Below are 23507 nucleotides of genomic sequence, written 5' to 3'. Positions count from 1 at the left end.
ATTGGTCATTGTGGTCTCTTCCAACTCTACAATTCTCTACTTCTAAGTTTAACAGCATTTAACTGCTTTTAATACTAATTCATTGGTAACACCGAGGCATGAAGATATTAGCACTGGGACCACTGCCAGGGGTCTTGCAGTTCTGCATGTATGATTTAAATTATAACTATGTGACGCTGCACAAAGAACTGTATGTAGAAGCAGGTCAATTGTTTATGATGCAGTCTTTGTTCAGTGGAGACCAAGTTCACTGCAGGCACAGGTAATCGTGCAACCTAGATCCCTAGTTGCTGTCCACGACTATGTGCAATTGTGCATGTGCCTCAATTTCTGCCTAAGTGTGAGACACCAAGTCTAGTCATTGCTTTGTAACTCTGAACAGAGTCCTTAAACTTCAACTCGCTGCTAACGCACGTGTTGAATTTCACAGGGTGGTGCTCCTTCGCCATTTGACAGAAACTTTGGGTCAAAAATTTCCGCGAAAGCTGTGCTTTGGCTCTCCAAGAAACTCAAAGAATGCTATCGAAGAGGTAAGGAAATGCTGATGGCATTTTAAAAATTTTTTTTAAGTAGTTTAATGTGTCAGCTGCTAACATTAATGTTTAGGACCAAGGTTGTTTGCATTATCAAGAATTTGCGAGGCTGATAATTAAGAATACTTAATCCACAATTTTTTATTTACAGGGGCTAAAGCAGGCATCGACAACCTCCGGCCCATGGGCCGGATGCGGCCCACAGAGGCCGTTTATCCGGCTCATGAGCCACCTGGTCACCGAGCCGCCCGCTCGGCAAGTCCCCATGCCGTGCCGCGCTAAACCGACAGAGTGCGGCACGGGGACTCGCTGAGTGGTGCCAAAAATGGCATCTGTGCATGCCCAGACGCCGGAAATCACTTCTGCGCATGTCCAGGCATGCACAGAAGCAATTTCTGGTGCCGCGCTGCCCATGCCCAGAAGCTGGAAATCGCTTCTGCGCATGTCTGAGCATGCGCAGAAGCGATTTCTGGCGCCCTGGAAATGGGCAGCGCAGCACCAGAAATCGCTTCTGCACAAGTCCAGAGCGTTTCCGGCCCACGGACCAGCGTCAGTGGCGATGATCCGGCCCATGGCCGGAAAACGTTGCCAATGCCTGGGCTAAAGTATCCATGCATGTTAGGTATACCTCATGGTATTCTATATATCAAGCCACATTCAAATGGTTGCAACAGAACTAAGTAAAAACCCGTCAGTTACTAAGGAATCCTTTCACTTAACTGACTTCTAATTTTCTGAGCAAAACTAAGTGTAGACAAGCTTACTCAGGGTGTAAGATCCACCAAATTCTAATGGTACATTGTTTGAGTAAACCTGCGTAGGATAAGGCTTCAGATTTCTTAGAATATTAGGCAAATTACCAAAGCTTGCCATGATTTGGTCATGTTGATTGATATTTTACTTCAGGGTAGTCAACTTTGTGCTGTCCAGTGTTTTAGACTACAGCTTCCATAATTTCTGGCTGGTTAAGCTGATGGGCATTATAATTAAAAACATCTGAAAGGCACCATGTTGGCTATCCCAGCTCTACTTTTTTTGATTATGAACGACTCCTTAAACTGTACTAAAATTTGTGAGTAATCTCAGAATTCCAACCCCAACCCCGCAAGACCTAAAAGTTTCTGACAATAATTTGTAAAAGCATAGGAATTCACCGCGTGAGTTACATATATTCTTCCTTTCTTGTTTTGTTTTCTTGGTTGCTGCACGGATCACAGATGAAGGTAACATGCTTCATTCTTTTGCAATTTTATCAGGTTTGAGGAACAGTTCCTACTGTAATGATGAACAATTTATAACGAAAATTATCTATGGCCAATGACACCAGTTATTCATTCATCCTCTTTCACTAATTACCAATTTGAAAGCCATGCCCTCTAACACAGTTTCAGCCCCAAATTTTTGTTGTTCTTTACTGTAATATTTCAGTTAACCAAATTCAATTAAAAACCCTACGTTTGGTTCATGGGCGTAGGCAGGGGGGCAGGAGGGGGCAATTGCCCCCCCTAGAAGCAGGGCTGCTGGCCAGCCTGCCCCGCTGCCCGCCCGGTGCCGTCTCCCTTCTCCCTGGCTGGCTGTGGAGCGGGCGGAGGGGAAGCCAGGCAACCGCTTTGCGCTGCTCTGGGGCTTTCCCTCCACCTGCCCCGGCGATTGCAGAGGGGGAGGAGGGGATCGGAGCAGCCCGATTTCGGGCTGATCCTGGCTCCCCCTCGCCCCTGCCGATCGCGGAGGGGGAGGAGGAGAGAAAGCTGGCAAGGGAGAAGGGAGCTTTCCTTGCCCTGCTGTGGCCCCTCCCCCCACCCCTTGGCCCCTCCACTTGCCCCCCCTTGCCCCCCCTGATTTTCATCCTGGCTACGCCCCAGGTTTGGTTAACAATTCATTTCCCCCTGTACACTATTCCCATTTTTTCTTCCATACAGCTATGTTACTCTTTGTATAGCTAAAATGAGAAAATGTATGTTGTTTTTTCAAAGGAAGGGTATTTGCCAACACTGAGGACAGTGTTTGCCTGCTGGGAATGCGCCGGAGGAACCTTCTTTTCCAGCCTGTGGTTCAACTGAAGGATGAAACAGACTTTGAGTAAGTAAAGACAGTGCGGGGGAAAACACCGGCGTCCACACGAATTAAGAATTGCACATCTTGGTATCTCTTTGGGGACAAATGGTAGACTCTAGTTCAACTTCAGACTTGAAGTGCTCCCCCCCCCCAAAAAAAATTCCTGGGATTCTAGTCCCTCTGCCAATTATGTACAGCCACCGTTCCAAGCTCAAATGCTCAAGGTGGCATACATGGCCCCTCCCTCATTTCACAACAACCCTCTGAAGTAGGTTAGGCTGAGAGGCAGTAGCTGGTCCAAGCTCACTCAGAGAGCTTCATGGTCGAGTGGGGATTTGAACCTGATCTCCCCGCGACGGGGTGAGCTCCCGTTGCTCAGTCCCAGCTCCTGCCAACCTAGCAGTTCAAAAGCACGCCAAAAAGTGCAAGTAGATAAATAGGTAGCGCTCCGGCGGGGTGGTAAACGGCGTTTCCGTGCGCTGCTCTGGTTTGCCAGAAGCGGCTTAGTCATGCTGGCCACATGACCTGGAAAAACTGTCTGCGGATAAACGCCAGCTCCCTCGGCCAGTAAAGCGAGATGACCCCAGAGTCGTCTGCGACTGAACCTAACTGTCAGGGGTCCTTTACCTTTTTACTCCCAGGTCCTAGGCAGATACCCTAACCACTACTGCACACTGACTCTTAAAACAGATTGTTTTAGGGTGTTCAGTGATCAATCCTATATGAAAGATCTTTTAGTGCATTCTGGTAAAAAATGAAGACTTCTTTGCATGCAAGAAATCCATACATGCCCGAGATAGTTTCCCTGGTAAATTCCCTTGGTCTAAGGATATTCTCCGAACAGTTGAAGGAAATGGTGAGTTTAGATCCAAGATTTAGTGACGGTTCAAGGGTGGAGATTCCCTTCTCCCTTCCTCAGCACCATTACGGTACTGGGCACCTCTGGGGTAGCCTTGTCCCCCCTTCACACATGTATGGCAGTCCCATTTCTCCCCATGTCGAAGAGCTAAAAGATTGGAAACCAGAGGCAGAAGAAGTGGCGCAGAGCAATTCAGCTTGGCACCAGTCCTTTCAGGGGGGGGAAATTCTTGAAAGGAGAATTTCTCTTTTACAAGGACCTGGCAGCGCTGAAGCAGACACCCCATTTCTTCTTTCACCCCATTTTTAATCTTTTAATAGCAAATGCTTCTTCCAATGTACTGTTGCTGTTGTGGGTGGTGTCCAGCTATTGGGTAGCATGGCAAGTGCTGGATTTTTCTACGGGGCCTTTTGGTCAGCTAAGCTAGGTGCAAGCCTAAAGCTTGGATTTTAAGAGAAGCAACATGCCCCAGCGGAAGAGCATAAACTTTGCATGTTAACGTTTTGCTTCTGCGGTATTATTTAGTGGCATCTGAAAAGACCTCAGCCCAAGCCATTTGACTGCTTTGGCTACCTGCACTAGACAAGCCAAGAGTCTCACTGAGCCCATGGTAATGTTGGCAGACTCGCGTTAAACTGCTTGTCTAAGCAGCAAAACCAGCAAATTAGAATCTTTGTTTTAACGGAAGAAGGGGAGTGTGTTTCCATGATCTAATGGCTCTCCTATTGCGTCGCTTGTGTAAACAGGCAGCTAGTTTATCTGCTGGGCACAAGTTGACATGACAGCATGTCACTAGCACTAACTCTCCATATAAAGCAGCTATTTATATGAGCAGAGTGACAACAGACCCTATTGCAAAGTTCCTGTGTCTTGTTTCAAGTTGATCAGCACCCTCAGTTGATGGTGTTCCTTATAGCCTGCCTATAAGCTTAAATGAGAACTTCTAAAAGCATTTCCCCTCTCTCTTGCTAAACAGGCACCGAATTCCCCGCGAACAGTGGTGGCTGAAGTTACGGCCCCTGATGAAAATTCTGGCCAAATACAAGACCAGCTACGATGTGTCAGATTCGGGCCAGTTGGAGCATGTGCTCAGACCAAAACAGGCAGAAGTGTGAGCCGACGGGTCCAAGGTGTCCTACTGTTAAAAGGTTGCAATAGCTCTCCATTGTGTGTCAACGATGCTTTAGAATACTTGTTGCATCTTCATTTGGAACATCTAAGTTATTTTACCAGCACTTTACGTGGAAAAGCAAAAAGCCGCCGTCACAGACACTCTCTACCTGGTATTGTCCTAGGCTTCTTAAAAAAGACACCACACAAAACACCCTAGAGCCTAACTTAACAACAAAAAACCCAACTTACCAATCTGTTCCTTACCAATAACCTGTGCAAAAACGGTTCTATGCACTCCGTGTGATGCTATTCATCTCTTGCACTTTTACCAGATAGTGTTTACACTTAAAGAGTATGTTACATAGGCTTAGTTTTGTGTCAAACTAAAAAGGAAGCTTATATATGTCCCCCAACAGAATAAAATACTATATTAAAAGTAAGCTCTGGAGTCAATTTGTTCTGTACAACCTGGGATGAGCTTGCTTCATCCTAACCATTGACTAGAACTTCTCAGAGCTAGCCAATGTGGCATCTTCCTCATGTTATTGGTACAACTTTACCAGCCCTAACTAATGTGACCAATGATCAGAGGTGAAAGATTGTTTTCTGCTGCTCCAGAGAAGCGGACACGGAGCAATGGATTCAAACTTCAAGAAAGAAGATTCCACCTAAACATTAGGAAGAACTTCCTGACAGTAAGAGCTGTTCGGCAGTGGAATTTGCTACCAAGGAGTGTGGTGGAGTCTCCTTCTTTGGAGGTCTTTAAGCAGAGGCTTGACAGGCATATGTCAAGAATGCTTTGATGGTGTTTCCTGCTTGGCAGGGGGTTGGACTGGATGGCCCTCGTGGTCTCTTCCAACTCTTCTATGATTCTATGATAGGAGCTGTAGTATGGCAACATCTGGAATGTGCCACGTTGGCTAACCTGCACTAGCTGAACGTGCTCTTAAAAGGGAAAAAGCATTGGATTTCAAGGCCTACAAATGCAAGGCAATTTCTTGCTTGCGTAGCAAGTTGTTTATGTAGTGCAACCAACTTGAGTCCAGCTACTTGGGTATCTAAGGAGCAAGAGTAAAAATAGCAATTTTGAAAATGCAAGATTATGATTTTCCTCTGTTGTAATTGCAAAGAGAGACCCCAGCTTCAAAACTAATGTTGCCACAACCCTTGCAGTGGCTTGGATTCCAAAGCAGATGTAAAGATTTTGTTAGATCTGCTCTGGAATCCACTTGCATGGGGTGTTGCTTTGAAGACAAGTGACTTCTCCCTATGCTTAGAGCCCTCAACCAGGGGGTTAAATTAGCAGAGCAGCCACATGGTACCCAAGTAGGCTGGGGCCAAGTAACAAGACAGCTGGAATGCATCCTCATGCATAAAATCACCACCTGTTTGAGTTGCATATATATTAAGATGATAGGCGCAACCCTGTATTTAAAATTCCCAGTGTTGATATGAGTGCTTCTGCCAGTACATCCTTTACTACCTAAAACACCAGGGAAGAAAGGAGTAACCTCTCGCCAACCCCATCACTAAACAAAACGGGGCAGGCACAGACTTGCCTTCTGCTGTGTTGTCTCTAAAGATAAGCTACCTGATGCGGGAATAAGAAATCCCATGACAAGATACTAAGCAGAACTCATCAGAGGCTGGAAATATTTAATGGCACAAGGCTGAGACACACAATATTCAAATAAGAGTACTGAAGATTGTCAATGACAGTAATCTTAAAAAAAGAGGAAACCCTAAGTCTATTAGACTTGATTTAAGGAAAACAGAAAACTTAATTGTGTGCTTCTACAAAGTGTTAGGTACCATCTAGTTAAACTTAATCATGATCAGCTAGGCAGAACCAACAGTAGTTCTGGTGGGAAATTAGTCAGAGTTATTGAGCTAGATTGGGACCATAATCCAAAGCTTCAGCTTGGCAAATAGTGAAAGATCGACAGAGGGTGAAATCCTGCTTGAAAAGTAAGCGCCACTGTGGATTCAAGCTCTTTAAGATGACACAAGTGTATTGCTGTCCGGTCCTGACAGCACTGCTATAGAGGAGGAGGGGGAGGAGGACCCCAATTTATTTCGGCATCTGTCACACACGATTGCTTCTAAGCTGAGCCGGCAGCAAATATCATCGTATAACCCACGAAGGGTCTTTGGCAGTGTGTGGGTTTTCTGGGCCAAGAATAGCCAGTCCTTTGGTTCTCTTCCCAGCGGCAAGATATCTGAAAGTCAACAAAGCATGCGCCATTAGTCTACCGTTCATTTGCAACTGTCTGCTCATCGGATAAGTGTAGGGAATATTAGGAGTCTTCAATTCTCAGGACTCAATGGGCAAAAGTGATGCTTTCGTTTTAAGCTGCACTGGGATCATTATTGATAAAGGGCAATTCAGAAACTGAACAGCACAGGTCATTCTGAAAAACGTTTTAATTTTAGACAGCATCAAAGTCTCTGGAGCTCCCTCTCATTTGATGCTGGAGGGTTGTTCAAGCTGGAGAAGTAGAGCATATTTGTATGTATGCATTGCTCAGTCTGCAATTCATGCTTGGCTTCCTTATGAGTTATTCTAGGGCTTCACCACAGTCCCAATGACACTGTAGCATACTGCCATCCAACTAGCTAGATTTGATTCACAAATCTAGGTTCTGTGTACGTTTTACACATCCAACTGTTTTGTCCCATTGGATTCAATGGCCCCATGCCACAGGAAACCCACAATCCTGAAAATTAAAGGGCTGTGTGGCAAATATCGCCCCCACCCCCCGCTCCCCTTGTGGCTTTCGGAAAGCTATCTGAGAAGTCTTGCACTTCCCGGCCAGGCACAGAAACTCACTTGTTGGCTACATCTATGAGGTTATCTTTGGAGACTGCGAAAAGATGCTCTCTGTGCCTCTGCTTCATCTCATCGGAGATCCCGTACAAAAAGGTATTCATCCCTACAAAGAAGAATTCACAAACGTTAAGAAAACTTACTTGGTTCTTAAGAGTGAAAGCAGCAGGGGGCAAACCCCACCTCCATCCTGCAGCTCCTACTTAGACTGATCTGTTTCATAACACACTGAGATCACTCCCAATTCTTCTGGAATGGCATATGTAGCCAAGAATTATGCAACAAATTTTAGATAATTTCTCCATGTTGAAAATGCCTGATAATATCAGAAACTATTTTTGGCTGCGATTTAGACATATGAAACTGGGTCAGCCCGTCCCCCCCACTCAAAAGCATCAAAGATAACTAAAATATGTGCAAACTCATATTTTGGCTTTCAGACTGATGGCTATTTTGATCCAGGAAAGGCTATTCGCTCTACTCATTTGGCTCAATCCCAAACAGAGAAGTCAACATACCTTTGTCCGATGGTGCTTGGGGGGCATCCACAGATGCAAACATGGCAAGCTTGGCTTCGTCAATGTCTTGCTGTGTGAATTTTCCTGCCTTGGCCCATTCGGCGGCCTTTTCAAAAGTAGACAGGGTACCCACTGAATTTGGATCCCTAAAATGCAAGGAAGGCTCAGGTAAGTTTATACAGCCAGGTGTTGTTGTTTTTTACAGAGAAATGACACCACAAAGTGACTTGCCCTTGTTCAGTGGTTGCTTTTTCTAGCTTTGCCTCACACTGTGATCACAGATAGTTGAAAACCCAACTGCTAAAAAGCAGTGTTGACTTCTGAAGCACTGCTGAATTCTGTCCCAGTGACATATGGGCGCCAGAAGGAGAGGTTTCCCCTCTTGCTGGCTGGGCAGCGCCTGGGCTCTGACGTCTCGCTGAGTCCCTCATCCGCTGACCCTTGACCAGAGCAGTGCCAGGGCTCTGACAACGTCTCTGAGCCCTTCCTGCATGCTCTGTTCTCCATGGCGTTGCCAGGGCTCAGACACCTCACTGAGCCCTCTCTCCAAACCGCTCCATTCCTCATGCCCTCCTCCTGACTCGCTGCTTGTGCCGTTGCAGGGCAAAGTGCTGGTCAGGATGACGGGGGAAGGCTCCCTGTAGGGAGTCCCCCTGACATAGACCTTTGGCCAATCTAACTCCATATTGTCTACACGGACTGGCAGCAGCTCTCCAGAGTTTCAAATGGAGGGCTCTCCCATCCCTACCTGGAGATGCCAGGGATTGAACCTGGGACCTTCTGCATGCAAAGCAGATGCTCTAGCGTTGAGCTACAGCCTTCCCCTGGCACTGACCTCGGGACCTGATGCATATATTCAGTAAATCCCAACCCTTACGAGCCATATAGTGCTGGCATTCTGTTCAGCACCGCAAAAGTTGAAAGCAATTACACAGCTTTCCCACCACTGACGTGTTCGTGCTTTTTTACATTATGGGATTTCCTTGCAATTTAAAAGCACTGATCTTGTTGGGATTCTGGTGAACACAGAGTTAAAACACTCTGGAGGCGTTCTGATTCTCTGGGTGATACGTGCAATTTCCTTTGTTTCAGAGTTCAGTTTTGGTTTTGAGTCTGAGAGTCCAAGTATGAGTTTTCTGCCGGGGAGGAGTGTGTAGGAGAGAGTGCTAGAGATAGGAGCTGCAAACATGCAGCTAGCTTCTGTTTCTTTTGCTGTTTCTTTTATGCTTCTGTAATAAAGATGAGTTAGACTAGAAGCAACAGAGTTGAGTCTGTTTTATTGAAGACACAGACTGCCACCGTTCCAGCTGTGCTGCAACTCTGCTGGGTCCGAACAAGAAGCTTTGCAGAGCGAGCTGGGGAGCGTGCTGGGCAGCCATTGAAGATTGGCTGCGTGGGTCTAAGCATTTACGACCCACACTAATGAACTTTACAATACTACATTTATCACAACAGATCTGAGTGCTCTGGGGCAGATGGCAATAATCTACTCTCCCTTTACCACTCAATGACTTGAACATTTCCAGTTCCTGAACTCATTTTATGTGACAGAGAACAAAAAACGAAGGACAAACAAAACAGTCAAAGGAAGACATTGTGGCACCACTCAGTCCACTAGTTACCTATAGGAGTAGAAACTGAATATGCCATTATTGCCAAGTTGCGCGCCACCTCCATATGCACCTCCTTTCTCTCTAATTTCCGTATGCAGGAATTTAGCCGTCATTAGCCGGGCGAGGATGCGAAGGCTGAAAAAAAGAGATCATTAGGGAACAAGAGATTCCTACATTGCAGGGGATTGAGTCTAAGATGACCCTCTTCCAACTCTTCCATTCTGATTAAGATGCTCTCTCCCTGGTCCCTTTTTCATAATCATCATAATTATTATTATAATAGAATCATAATCATAATGGATTTAAGTCTGCATGAACAAATGTACCTAATTGGCAAAATTTCAGACTCGGTAAGATTTCATACCTTGCCTCTCCACAGAAGTCAGGATCCCTGACTTCCACATTTCCATACCACTTTTTTTTCCTCCTTTTTAAAAGCACGAGACGTTTGCATATAAGGGAACGTGCTTCTCCAAGTGGAAGTTTTAATGCACTTGTTAGATCATGGTGCCCTCTAGCTGCTGCCAAGACTCCCAACTCCAACCAGCCCCAGTCAGCAAGGCCAGGTAAGGATGATAGAAGAAGTAGCTGTGGCTACCCCTGTCCTAGACATCCCTTGGGGAGAGCGAACTGGGGGCTCCGCAGGCAGAATCAGTGCCAGCTACCTGGTTCCATCTTGCTGCTCCAAAGCAGCGCCTCTGCTTAATGAGTGCCAGGAGAACGCAGGTGTCATTAACTCAGAAGTGGTCCCTTAGCCGCAAGCAGAGCTTGTGAGCCAATCCCACCTGTGCCCCACAGATGCTGAGCAGGCAGCAACACAGAGCAAACAGAATAATAATAATAATAATAATAATAATTTATTTATACCCCGCCCTCCCCAGTCAAAAACCGGGCTCAGGGCAGCTCACACAAACAGAACCACAATAAAACATAAAAACAATTAATTAAAATACAGATTAAAATACAGTATTAAAATTTAAAATGCAGCCTCATTTCAAGTAGTCCAAAAATCCAGGCCATGAAGGAGGAAAACACAGGGGTCAGGCTAAGTCCAACCCAAAGGCCAGGCGAACAGCTCTGTCTTGCAGGCCTTGCGGAAAGATGACAAATCCCGCAGGGCCCTGGTCTCCTGGGAAAGAGCGTTCCACCAAGTTGGGGCCAATACTGAAAAGGCCCTGGGCCTAGTAGAGGCCAATCTAGCCACCTTATGGCTCGGGATCTCCAGAATATTGTTGTTTGTGGACCTTAAGGTCCTCCGCGGGGCATACCAGGAGAGGCGGTCCCGTAGGTACGAGGAACAAGACAAGTGGGGGAAAGAAAGCCTGATTTTGTGAGCTGTGGGTCCCCCTGCCTGCGAGTCCAGACACAAACGCACTACTTGTAGAAGCCTCTAACTCAGAAAACGCCCCAGTGTTTTGAAAGCAAACGTCTTCCCGAGAGCACCGCCAGTTGTTTCTGAATGCAGTTCTCAACACAGCAGCAACTGGAGATTTAGTTTATTCAACCCTGATCACGCACCATTTCCAAATCTATTTAGCAGCACTTCCCATCGTCCTACCTTGCGTGGTCCGGGGCTGTAAAGGGAACCGTCCGAACGCAGGCGCCAACGTAATTGACAGGGAAGGGCAGAAGGAAATGAGTCTTCATCTGGCATGGCTGGAAAGTCGGATCCTGGAGGAAAAGTCACATTGTGTTTCGTTTAGATCACCTCTGGAGGCAGAGCAGTGCGGGCACCCAGTTTTAGGTGACCGACTCTTCTTACCCATTCAAGAGCATCAAAAGGAGCGCAGAAAGGTTAATAGTCAACTCTGCATTTGGTTACTTGGAGAGAGAAGGAAGGAGGAAAATGAGACTGTGGAGTTTCAGTACGATTGCTTGGAGGGCTTAGAACAGCTGATAGCAAGGGAGAAGAGGGAAAGCATTTTAAGAATTTGATGCCCCCTATTATTGTTTTTTGAAGGCAGTAGTTGTCAAAGGCAAGGAACAGCTCCACATTTGAAGGGGGCAATGTGATGGGGCAGTTTGCAAAGGGGATGTGCATTTCCCAGGCGTACAACGGAAGACACTTTCACCTGACATGTAACTAACTCTCTTCTCCCTTCCTCCCCAGCCTAGCGTTGTCTTTTATAAGCAATGCAGGCAGGGCTTGGGTTAGCTCTGATTTCTGGGCACAGCCTAGCAATGTTAGGAGCTTTAGAAATACAACTTTATGAAGCCCCAAGTGGGGATAAATGAGGAGACACCTTTGGCACACAAGAGCAGACTGTTCATATTCCATTCAACTTTTTTTTATAAAAAAGATCTTATATGCCACATTAAAGAACTTTCTGGAGGCAAAAACGTTTTCAGAGATGGATCATAGGTAAGTCTCCCCAAATCCAGTTTGTGGGGCAAAAACTGCACCCTAGATGCACCTGTCATTGTAGAATTTACATAGAGGGATGTCTACAACAAAGTCTTTTCTTGGGTAGGGACAGAAAAGTTATGGCTCCAAAAATCTGTTGGACTCCAACTCCCATCATCCCTGACAGGGACTGATGGGAGTTGGAGACTAACAACAATGGGGCACAGGATTGCCATTTTTGTCCAAGACATTTTTCCTGTGCAGGTGACAAACAATGTCCTTGATTGCCAGCCACTTATCACTGACCGTTCTTCTTCTCATAAATGAAGAAAGCACTAAAACAAAAAACAAAACAAAACAAAAACAAAAAAAACAATAAGAACTCTAAGAAATCTTGATTTTTGCCACTGGGGTGGTTTTTTCTTTTCTGCCCAGCCAGTATGGAGCAATATTTCTGAAAGAAAAACCAACTCATGGAAGTAGAATCAGGTGCCAACATCACACAATTGTTTTTGGGTGATGGGGAACATTTTACTTCCCTGGGTTTATTTACCCGATTTTAGCTTCCTGATAAGGCTTCAGGTTCCCTCAAAAGTGACCATAAAGAAGCACATTAATCTTCAGAGCAGTAAGGCTCAATTTGGGGAGTAGTGACAAATCCTGGCAACTTTGACCTAAGGCAAATGAACTAAGACTCACCGTAATGAGCTTCCTGGTGATCTGGGAGCAAGCAAGCGCCTCACTGCCATCGGGTTTGGGGTCTGAAGGTTTCTACAAAGAGAAAACTTGGTTGAAACAACAGAGATCCGACTGGTTTCTCCCAAGTAACCAGCAGTTTCCCCAAGTATTTCCTTTCCGCTGTGTCCAGTATTCTGCTGCTGCTCACACCAAGGGTTGCCTCCAAAACATGTCCTGCAGCCAGTACCGTGTGAGGATTACAATGTAAGACAGGGGTGGGAAGCCTCTGGGTCAGGGGCCACATTGTGTCTTTCTATCTGGCTCTCAGAACACTCCCTCTCCCCAGGCTGAATCCCTCAAGGGCACCTGCTTTGTGCCCCCAGCGTTTCCGCCTAGCTTAAACTGTAATAATGCAGGAATGGAGAACGGGGATATGAGTGTGTACAGGAACTTGCGATTTGGGGCCGAAATGCAGCCTTATTGCACAAAGCTAATGGGCACGGCCGTTGCTCTGCCCACACCCAACTCTGGCATGCGGCCCCCAGAGGGTTATTTACAAAGGAATGAGGCTCCCAGGCTGAAATAGGCTCCCACCTAAGCAACGAGAACAGCCAAAGCAGAAGTGACATGGGCTATCAGAAGTGACACACCCCAGCTTTCCATCCCTCCTCTGGCTTAAAAAAAACTGCTGCAGGGGGCTTCATACATTATTGGAGCTCTGTAGGATATTCTTCCTGAGCTAAATCCCCACTTCACTCCCAGAAGCAATCAGGCCCACTGGGGAGAAATACAAGCACTGTTGGGGTATCTCCCTCTACGGAGGGAAGCCCATCTATGTCTTCTCTCCCTCTCAATACCCCTCAAATTCTATTGCACGGATCAAATTTGGACACCATCCACAACATCTTCAGTTTCTCCATATAATAGAAGAATTTGGTCGCAACTGTAGAATTCAGCTATAATACCAATGAACCAAAAGGCACTGCCCCTTCTCATCTCAGCCTCAATTCCCTCTGGAAGGGATGGAAGAATAGTACTTGAAACATGCTAACATTTGTAGGAACCACAGCAGGAAGGAAATGTGAGAGAACAGGGGGAGGTGCCCTTGGCAGCAGCCCAGGTTGCAGGATTTTTATTTCCACAAGCTACAGAAAAATGCACCGGATACGTAGCCAAATCTGCATCTCATTTGCACGAGAACTAGAAAGTCACCTGCAACGCAAACGCTTTCTCTGCTAATCCTCCTTTACCTCAATCACATGGGGGCGGATGGGCTTGCGTTCCTTTTTACTCCGGGCGATGCCCTTTATGAACCTTTCGATGGCTTTCGCAGCGTGGGGCATCTGCTGAGGGGTGGCGTTCACCGAACATCTAGGCAGAAATTAAATTGCATCTAGTCGCACGCACAAACACACCGTCTGCGTGGAACAAACTGCGCTTTTACACCTTCCCAATTTTCCGAGTCGAGTTCTGTTTAGCCATCAAATATCACCAGCTTTAAAAAATGCTGGGTGGACTTTAATTCTGGTCTCTGAGTGCTCTGCATGGTGAAGGCAGTATGTAGTCAGGCTTCCTTCCAACTCTGAAGCTGAAGACGCTCGGCAGGGAGGTTTCGGAGGTCCTGGCAGCAGCGCTGCAACTTCCCCAGCTACGGAGCTGGGAGATTATTTACAATCATACCTCGGGTTATGTTTGCTTCGGGTTACGTACTTTCGGGTTGCGTACTTCGCAAACCTGGAAGTATTTTTCGCCGCATGCGCAGAAGTGGCGCGCGCGAACTGCGCATGCACAGAAGCGTTCTACGCAGTTCGTGCGTGCGCAGAAGAGCACTTTGCGCTTGTTCGGGTTATGTACTTTTTGGGTTGTGAACCGCACCCCGGAACGAATCAGGTACGTAACCCGAGGTACCACTGTACCAAGTTTGTGTACATGGTTCTACCTCTCAACATTTAATCGCCATGCCCTACCCTTCGAGGTAGGGTCAATCCTAGGGGAAGTGAGCTTCACTGGTCAAGAGGGGATTTGAGCCCTGGTCTCCCAAGTCCTAGTCTGACACCCTAATTGCTACATCACGACGCTCCCCTCATTGCCACGCCTTCCCAAGCTAGATCGATGCACTTGCTGCTGCCTGAAATCAGGAGCTGTGTTCAAATCACGGTTACCCAAGCAATCACACTCCCTTCTCCCTGCTGGTAAGAGGGATGGAGACCAGAATTCTTGCTCTGAGCAGCCAAGAGTTGTGGCCTCCCAAGACCGGCATCTTGAGAAGTGGTATATTATTTATTTGCCAACTGCATTCATAAAGAACCTTCCTGGCCAAGGAACTCAAAGCAGTTCAGTTTTAAAATACTATGAACAAGCAAATAGTGAAACACAGAATAACAGCGTTCTCTCGGGTCAATGGAGGGAGGGGTGCTCAAGAATTCTCCTTTGTTGCTGACGGTTGCATCGGCAACAGATTTCATGTACTACCCACCCTCCTGCAGACCAACGAGCGGTGTTTCCAAACTATGTAAAACTGTAATTTACTTTTAAAAAAATCTTAATTTATTTAATGCTTTTGTTTGCCACTAGAGTTTTGTACTTCGGATGCTTTAATTCCTGGATAACGCTCCAGAAGGCAGACTAATGCGCTCTCAAATGCTCACTGCCTGCTAACTGAATGCTCTGTGGAGTACCTGTTTCTCACACGGTTGTGTACATGCAAGATTCACCATTGGGGGGGAAGCCAGCAAAGGACTTAGAAATCCACTCGGGGCTAGCTTAGTGTCATATTAGGTGAACATTAAGAGAGCCTCACCGCATGTTGTCGCTGTTTAAGAGGTATTTCCTGATGCGTGGCAATTTCCGCAGCACTGGCTTAACGTCAGACATTTCTGCAATCCTCTTCATCAATCTCACCTGAACAGAATTGGGGCAGCAGGGAGGAGAGAGGGAATGAAGAGTAAAGCAAAAGCAATGAAAGCCCACCAAGCAGAGCTGAGACCTTAAAATATGTAACCATAAACAACTGGGGCGCCTTCTTCCCCACATATGGCTGCTGGGAATTTCTCCCTTGTTTCAACGTGCTTCTCTAGAAACCTCAGGCAAGAACCCCTGTCAAGAACTGAGACAGCTGTGTACAGGCTACTTGAGAGATTGCTTCAATCTCTGTAGTCGCTGCTTCTAGGCACTAGGCTGGGTAGACAAATCAGACACCTTCATCTAAGCAAGTTCTCCCCTTCCGGAATGATGGAAGCCTTCTCCTCTCGGCTGCCCCCTTACCTGCTCCATGCCGTTAAACATTTCCTGCAGCTCTCCGGCTGGCGTCAGGGTTCTGCTGGCTCTAATCGAGGCGTACATGTGCCCAGAATCGGGAATCCCGTTTGAGAGCTCTTGAGCTGTCATCTTGACTAGAACCTTGAAGTGTTCCTCATCTTCAAAGTGAGGGCTGCGGAAAGTGGAAAGAGGAAGCAGAAAGGCATCAGCTTGGGGGGGAGGAGGATCACAGCAGAAAAGCCCTGAAAGGGCTTAGAAGCAGCCATCGCTGAAGACCAACTTCTTCCAGGTATAATCACCAAGAGTTGGGCAAAGAACTTCCAGCTATAACCACCAGCCCTGGTCATTCCTCTGGAAGGCCTAGAGTGCTTTTTCAGAGATGCTCTCAGCAGCTGCTCAGTTTTTAGGGCAATTTCATCTTCTGAGCATTCAAGCGGCCTGGCTACTGCGTTCTGCACCAGCCACAGCTTCTAGATTACATATAAAGGCAGCCTAGTTCTGGGCTCAGATAACCCAGCAAGCTATGTTGAATCAAAAGCTTCTCAATTACGCCTTCCAGCTACACCTCCCACACAAGGAGAGCCCTGCTGGATCAGGCCAGCAGCCCATCTATTCCAGCATCCTGTTTGCCAACCAACTCCCTGTGGGAAGAACACGAGCACGGACTGAGCATGACAGCACTCCATCCAGCTGTGATTCCCAGACACTGGTAATCAGGGGGCATACTGCCTCCGACAGGGGCGGCAGTTTGTTCACCCAAGTTTGTTCACATCACGCCGAGCGATGACTGTGCATGACATCTAAAGGCGGCCTTGAAGTGCTTATAGACTGGGCTCATAGATTGTTGGCAGAGTACATGCCTTGGATGCGAGAAACTCCAGTTTAAGTCTGTTAAAGGTGAGTATCTCAGGCATTCAGGGAAACGGCTATAATAATAACAATTTATAAAAAAATACATTATTATTTCTACCCCGCCCATCTGGCTGGGTTTCCTCAGCCACTCTGGGCGGCTTCCAACAAAATTATTAAAATTTCCTGAGACTCACAAGAAGGACTGCCAGTCACAGGAGACAACAGGCTGCCCCATGGACCAATGGTCTGCTTCAGTAGAATGAACCTTCTTATATTCATGGAGAATTATGGAGTTGGAAGGAACCACAAGGGTCCTCCAGTCCAACCCCCTGCACTGCAGGAATCCTTTGCCCAACTTGGGGCTCGAATCCATGACCCTGAGATTAAGAGTCTTACGATCTACTAAGGGAGCGATATTCTTTACTTTTTAAAAAAGTATGTTACCTTGTTATGAATTAAAGGAACAAAACAAACAAACAAAGCCCATGCTTAATCCTGTGCACATTTAGCTATGCACCTATTTCATTTTCAGGGTCTTATAAAATGAATGGCCACGTTTTGGGGGTGTTATTCTATTTCCTAGTATCTCCAGGGTTTGTGACATGTATCAAAAGCAAGCCATTTAGATCTTTTGGCAGGAAAGCAAACATCTGCAAACAAGAAACTCCCCCACCCAATATAGATCTATATATATATATACACAGTACTTGTTGAATATTTCACTCCAGATGTGCATCATGGCAGGCAGATTTCGATCCAGGCAGAGAGAAGAAAAGAGCACACCCTAAAGGAGAAATTTAACAAGAAAACTCAGGTCAGTAGACAAACCAGTAAGAGATCCTCAAATAATTACTTAAGGAATAACAGCCATCTGCTCAGTTGTGATTCCCAGACAGTTATTTACTGGGTACAGTGCCTCAGAAACAGGAAGCAGTTTGCTCACACTATGCTAAGCGATGGCCTTGCATGACATCTGAATGCAGCCTGTAAGTGCTTATGGAATGGGCTCTGCATTAGAAGAAGATACAGGAATGGCTGTCAAATTAAAGCAGCAACATTGCCAGTCATTAATGAGGTTTGCATCTCATCTGCAGCAAGGGAGGCACTCACACCTCTAGCCAACACAGCCCTAACATAAAAGAGCACCAGGGCCACGTCGTGACCCCCTACCTGGAGACTGACTTACCTGCTCATACACGTCCAAGTGGGAGTCGTCCACGGTGATATGAGGGCAGACAGAAAGGCCCCCTGTTTTCAGATCTATTTTCTGAGCCTGTTCTCTGTAACTGAGAGCGCCACACCCCATTCTGCAAGAAGGAGAGAGCAAGCAGGGTGTGGACAGCAGCCCAAGCAAAAGCCTGCAGCATTAAATTATCTTCTCTCCTTGCATTTATTTTGCATGTGTCGGAGAAGGGTTTTGGAAGCTGAGCCCTATGAGGAACAGTAGAAAGAGCTGGGAAAGAGTATAGACAGGAGGATGGAAGATCTGAAGATTTAGGCACAAGTCCAATGGCAGCATTCGAGGAGGACATGCCAGGCGTCCTCTTAAAACCTGCCGGCCCAAAACAGCAGCAGAAAGGAAGAGGGGCTGCCGGAGCTTAGAAGCTCCCCATTTCCCTCCCTGCAGCTTCTATGCGTAGCACAGCAGATTTGGGGGGCAGCAACACTAAACCTCAGCAGCCAAGAATGAATTATACCCAGCTCTACACAATCCCAGGGATGTAGCTCACCAGCCCAGTCTAGACAGCAACAGCTTTAGGCTTGTTATTTCTGTTATTGGATGTTGTTGAAGTAATCTTGTTGTATTTTTAGTATTGAAATGCAGTTTTTTTGGTATGTTATTATATTTCTGCTTTGTTGCTAGTATGAAATGGTTTTGCTACTTTGCTCTGAAATTGTTACTGTGGTTTTGTTTTGTTATGTTATTATGAGACTGTGGTGTTTTGTTTGAGGTGTTTCTTTGTTGCAAGCCACTTTGAGCATGCAAAAAAAAATGAATGAATGAACGAAAGTTTCCAAGTTTCAATCCCTGGGCATCTCCAGGCAGAGCTGGGAGAGACCACCGCCCGTCAGTGTAAGGGAAGAAGAAGAAGAAGAGGAGGAGGAGGAGGAGGAGGAGGAGGAGGAGGAGGAGGAGGAGGAGGAGGAGGAGGAGGAGGAGTTTGGATTTTATATCCCGCTTTATCACTATCCTAAGGAGTCTCAAAGCGGCTAACAATCTCCTTTCCCTTCCTCCCCCACAACAAACACTCTGTGAGGTGAGTGGGGCTGAGAGACTTCAGAGAAGTGTGACTAGCCCAAGGTCACCCAGCAGCTGCATGTGGAGGAGTGGGGAAGCGAACCCGGTTCACCAGATTACGAGTCTACTGCTCTTAACCACTACACCACACTGGCTCTGGATATAAATTTTACCATATCCAGCAAGCAGTGGCAAAACTACTGGCCCTCCAGATATGGCTTGACTGCTGCTTCCATCATCCCTGGCAGCTGATAGGGGCTACACACCTGGAAGGCTGCAGTTAAGCCACCCCAAATGGTACAAGGCAGCTTCCTTTAGAACTACAGGATCAAAGAAGTGTGGCGTTGAAACCCAAACGGTCATCTAGTCCAACCCCCTGGAATGCAGGAATCACAGCTGTGTTCCTCTTCTCCCGGAAAATTTGCACCCGAAGTCACCAGCCCCAGTACCCGAGGGCCTGCCCCACAATTGCTCTGAGAACTGTTTAATAACTTTCTTGGCCAAGGATATACATATTCTGTTCAAGCTCATTACACTATAAAGATAGACTGTAATACCGTTAAACGAGCAATAACCACAACATGCATCCCAATAGTTTCCCTGCAAAAAAAATTATAATTTGAATTTGGGCCAACTCATCAACCCCAAAAGAAGGGAGAGGGACGAGATAGTGTTCATTAACCACCTTTGCTAGAATGAAGTGTATTGCAGAGATAGCCCATGGGGTTCCCTGCATATGTTCACAGAATCTTAGAATTGTACAGTTGGATGGGTACATGAGGGTCATCTATTTCAATCCCCTGCAATGCAGGAATATTTTGCCCAACTTGGGCCAGAACTCACGACCCTGACATTAAGAGTCTCGTGCTTTACCAACTGAGCTATTCCAACCAAGCTGTTGTAGGAGTATGCATCACATCAGCCTGAGGGAGTACGGTCGGTGGTCAGGACTGATGGGGAGCTGGCAGTCCAACATCTGGAGGAATAATGCCCAAAAGCACAAATAGAGAGCTCCTCCTTACTTGGTGATGACGTTGCAAAAAAGTGGGATGTAAGGCCGGAGCTCCTCCGGAAGAGTGTTCAGACTGGAAACCGCTCTGAAATACACCATGCCATTTGTGGGCTGAGCGCAGTACTGGACCGGGACATCCTCAGCTACAGACAAACGAGAAGAACTCATCAATATATGGTGTCAGAATTGGAGAGTGGAGGGAGCAGTGTTTCAGAAACAAGCCCGGCCTCCTTCGGAAATATAGAGCTCCGTACAATTCAAGCCCAAATCCTTCTCTTGGCTTGTATAAAAGCTCAAGACCCACAGACCCATTCCAAGCTGCCCCACCTCCCAGATTCGATCCCTTACATCTCTAGGTAAGAGTTGGGAGAAACTCCTTCCTGAAACCCCAAAGAGCTGCTACCAGTCAGTGTTGAAAATACTGGACTAGACAGATTTGTGGTCTGACTCAGGAGGAGAGAGTTTCCTCGGGAAACATGGGAAATGGAACGGAGCACCCAGAAAAATGGACTGGCTGGCTGCAACCCTGGACAGGAGCACTCACTGTGCGATGTTACGCAGGCTCCTTTAAGACACGTGCTAAAACCTCCCTGTCCCACCCCAGTCTATCTGGATGCAAAAATCAGTTATGTATACATGACTTTAAATTGCAGTAATTTTATCTGTATTGTACTAGTTACAGGTAGGGAGCAGTGTTGGTCTGACGTAGTCGAAACAAAATAAAAAAATTCCTTCCAGTAGCACCTTAGAAACTAACTAAGTTTGTCATTGGTATGAGCTTTCGTGTGCATGCACACAAAAGCTCATACCAATGACAAACTTAGTTGGTCTCTAAGGTGCTACTGGAAGGAACTTTTTTATTTTATCTGTACGTTATTGTTAATTATTTTACTGTCTAGAGACTTTGTGATTAGGCTATTTATAAATTTTACCATATCCTGCAAGCATTATGTTGCAGAGCCCTCTCATACTAAACTGAAACCTGCCTGCATTTCCACCTAGGAAGGAACCCAGAGTGGCGTCACCAGCCTGTATCTCTGAGAAAGCGCTGCTATTCCAACACAAGGCTAACTACGTTCACAGGCTCTACATTTTCTGTTTCGTAACAGAACATCAGCATTGAGCAACTCGGTCTTACCTGTGCGTGAAGTCTCCAGCTCAGTAAACACAATCCTAGGCTCGATATCCGAGACCTTCAGAGCCGGGAGGCAAGATGTGTCTTGAGGCTTGCTTTGCAGATCAAGCAGTTCCAACCCTAGAAGGAAAAGTGGAACATCGGTCAGCGGTTCTGACAAAAACTACCCAACAGGGATTCAGGTTCAGCGGCAACAGTAGGGATTTGACAAGGGTCTCCTGGGAATTTAATGAATTTTCTTCCCAGACAGCTCCTGGTGGTTTTTAAAGTCAAGTCCCCTGCTGCCAAATTTTGCAGAGGCAGTGGAATACAAAGGGATGGGGAAATCTTCCCTCGCTTATTTATTTCTTTTTCATTTTTTATACTGCCTTTCATTGAGGGCCACAGGGTGGTTCACAAATAAAAACACAAAAAAGTCCCGTTTTCAAAGTGCGCATTGACCACAAATGCGAAACCGCAATGAATGTGGTTTAAATTCTGTTATCTTTTAATGCAGAAATGGGGGAACAAGAAGTGTGCAGAGATCAACCACCAACTCAAGCTGTAGCTTATTCACATCCTCTGTCTGTCTGTCTGTCTGTCTGTCTGTCCATCCCTCCATCCACATAAACATAAGAGAGTCAAAGCAGGCAGAAAAAGGCCCACCTTTTTCATATGTCTGCTTCTTCTCTTCTTCAGAAAGAGCCTCAAGTTTTTCTTTCAGCTTTGCCGCTTCCATCGAGGTTTGCTTCTCATAGAAAGCCCCGTCTGGACTCATCGACAGCGTCAGCCTATGGGGGTTACCCTTGTTGCCCATCGAAGAAAATAGAAAATGGAGTGCCCATCAATGCAAAGAACAGCCTGCTATTTTAAGATCTATCCTGGCCATCATGGGAGAGGGGTGTTCTTTAGCCTGGGGCACTTGGCTGACCACTGTCAAGAGAATAGGGTGCTGGATGTGATGGACTTTTGCAAGCCCCCTGTCCCTGTAACTGGTCCTTACCTTAAAGTACTGCTTCATCTTTTTCTGAAGGAACTGGGGGTCCTCCTTAAGGCACTGCTTGAACCGAGCCACTTTCTCAGCAATCTTTAGGAGGTCAACGGGGTCTCCTTCGTGGTTCCAACAGGAGGCGATATACTTGAGGGATGAGACGAGGCGAGGAATTAGAAGCCAGCCATGGAAGACAGGAGGACTGCTACTCAGAGCAACCCTTGAAGAAGCGGCCATTTTGCCGTCTACACCTGCAGGTGCATCTGCTTGTGGAGCCCAACTTACAGGCCAGGCAAACACCCAAAAGGTAGGCCACAGACCAGGCTCTGTTGAATTGCAGTAGAAATTGGAGTTCTTGGTAAAGTCCAGAAATAAACAGTAAATTGCAAGAACTCAGGCCAGAAGAAAAATGGATTTCAAATAAATCTTCACAAGGTTTTATTTGTGTGACTAGTGGTTTTCAGCCCTTTCAATAACGGGCGCTAGAATCCTGGGGTTCGGAGAAGCGCTTGCGCAGCGCTTCTCCGAACCCTGGGACCTGTCCTTGCTGTCGGTGGCAGGGGGACAGGAACGGAGGAGGAGAAAGCGCTGCTTTCTCCTCCTCCGTTCCTCTCCCGCAGCCGCCGACAGGAAGCAGACATCCCAGGGTTCGGAGAAGCGCTTGCGCAGCGCTTCTCCGAACCCTGGGACCCGTCCTTGCTGTCGGCGGCAGGGGGACAGGAACGGAGGAGGAGAAAGCTTTGCTTTCTCCTCCTTCCTTCCTCTCCCCCAGCCGCCGACAGGAAGGGCGCGCGCACTCTCCCCCCCCCCCCGCCTCCTCCAACCGCTGCTCCTCACGGCCAGGGAGGGTTGCGAGGAGGCCTTCGCCGGCCTCCACCCTCGCTTCCCTGATGTGCCCTGCAGTGAGGCGGTGTCCGGCGGGAGCGGCGGTTGGAGGAGGCAGAGTGGGGGGAGAGTGCGCGCGCGCGCAGTTTCTGCTGTCCAATCCCTGTATCCCTGGGGCACATGCGCAGTGACCCAGGGACACACGGGACAACTGGACGCAGGGACAACTTGGACATTATTATATAGGATGAGGAGTTCAAGTAGGAGTCAATCCCAGTATTGAAGGCAAATAAAGATAAATTACAGTAAAAATCAGGACAAGGACCTGTTTCGACAATTCTTTGTCAGCAAAGATTCACAGGTCAGAGTGTACCAAGTCTGTTTGCCTAGGCTCTGCATGAGGAGAATGAGCCGTAGTACACTCACAGGACTTGAATGCACCGGTCCAGTATCCACAGTTAAAAAGAACTTGAGTGTTTTGGAAGACCTCTGCCTCAGGCTTTGCACAGCCTCTGTCATTTGAAGCAGGAACAAAGCCTGACGTGGCAGAAGAAGGTTTGTCCATCTATCCTAGTTCTGTCTACTCTAAGCAGCAGTGGCTCTCCAGAGGCAGAGAAAGGTCTTTCCCACCACCGCCTGCAGAATGGTTTAACTGGAGATGCCATGGGTTGAATCT

General features: G+C 46.9%; 2 protein-coding genes across 6 annotated transcripts in view; one reads left to right on the top strand and one right to left on the bottom strand.

Moving 5' to 3' along the window:
• PFKP (phosphofructokinase, platelet) overlaps positions 1–5131 on the top strand; it is a 63401-nt gene extending 58270 nt beyond the window's left edge. For 4 of the 5 annotated variants that reach the window (XM_060280895.1, XM_060280892.1, XM_060280893.1 and 1 more), the window contains 3 exons: positions 431–530; positions 2507–2612; positions 4424–5131. In XM_060280895.1, the coding sequence (XP_060136878.1) occupies positions 431–530; positions 2507–2612; positions 4424–4562 (345 nt within the window). In that variant the 3' untranslated portion in view covers positions 4563–5131. The remainder of the gene's footprint in view (positions 1–430; positions 531–2506; positions 2613–4423) is intronic. The other variant, XM_060280894.1, reaches the window with a different exon arrangement.
• A 1068-nt stretch (positions 5132–6199) lies between these two features.
• The window catches only part of PITRM1 (pitrilysin metallopeptidase 1), a 32342-nt gene continuing 15034 nt past the window's right edge, over positions 6200–23507 (bottom strand). Inside the window, exons 13-27 of the mRNA XM_035130378.2 lie at positions 22019–22153; positions 21682–21820; positions 21040–21156; positions 19912–20044; positions 17837–17957; positions 17358–17434; positions 15805–15970; positions 15341–15441; positions 13791–13911; positions 12562–12633; positions 11077–11189; positions 9528–9653; positions 7906–8051; positions 7391–7493; positions 6200–6779 (exon numbers count right to left, since the gene is read on the bottom strand). Coding sequence (XP_034986269.2) covers positions 6686–6779; positions 7391–7493; positions 7906–8051; positions 9528–9653; positions 11077–11189; positions 12562–12633; positions 13791–13911; positions 15341–15441; positions 15805–15970; positions 17358–17434; positions 17837–17957; positions 19912–20044; positions 21040–21156; positions 21682–21820; positions 22019–22153 — 1764 coding nt within the window. The 3' untranslated portion in view covers positions 6200–6685. The remainder of the gene's footprint in view (positions 6780–7390; positions 7494–7905; positions 8052–9527; positions 9654–11076; positions 11190–12561; positions 12634–13790; positions 13912–15340; positions 15442–15804; positions 15971–17357; positions 17435–17836; positions 17958–19911; positions 20045–21039; positions 21157–21681; positions 21821–22018; positions 22154–23507) is intronic.

The sequence above is a fragment of the Zootoca vivipara genome, chromosome 12, assembly GCF_963506605.1.
Source record: "Zootoca vivipara chromosome 12, rZooViv1.1, whole genome shotgun sequence".
Classification (NCBI taxonomy): Eukaryota; Metazoa; Chordata; class Lepidosauria; order Squamata; family Lacertidae; genus Zootoca; species Zootoca vivipara.
The sequence above is the reverse complement of the archived record's forward strand: the minus strand, read 5'-3'. Positions and strand labels throughout refer to the sequence as shown.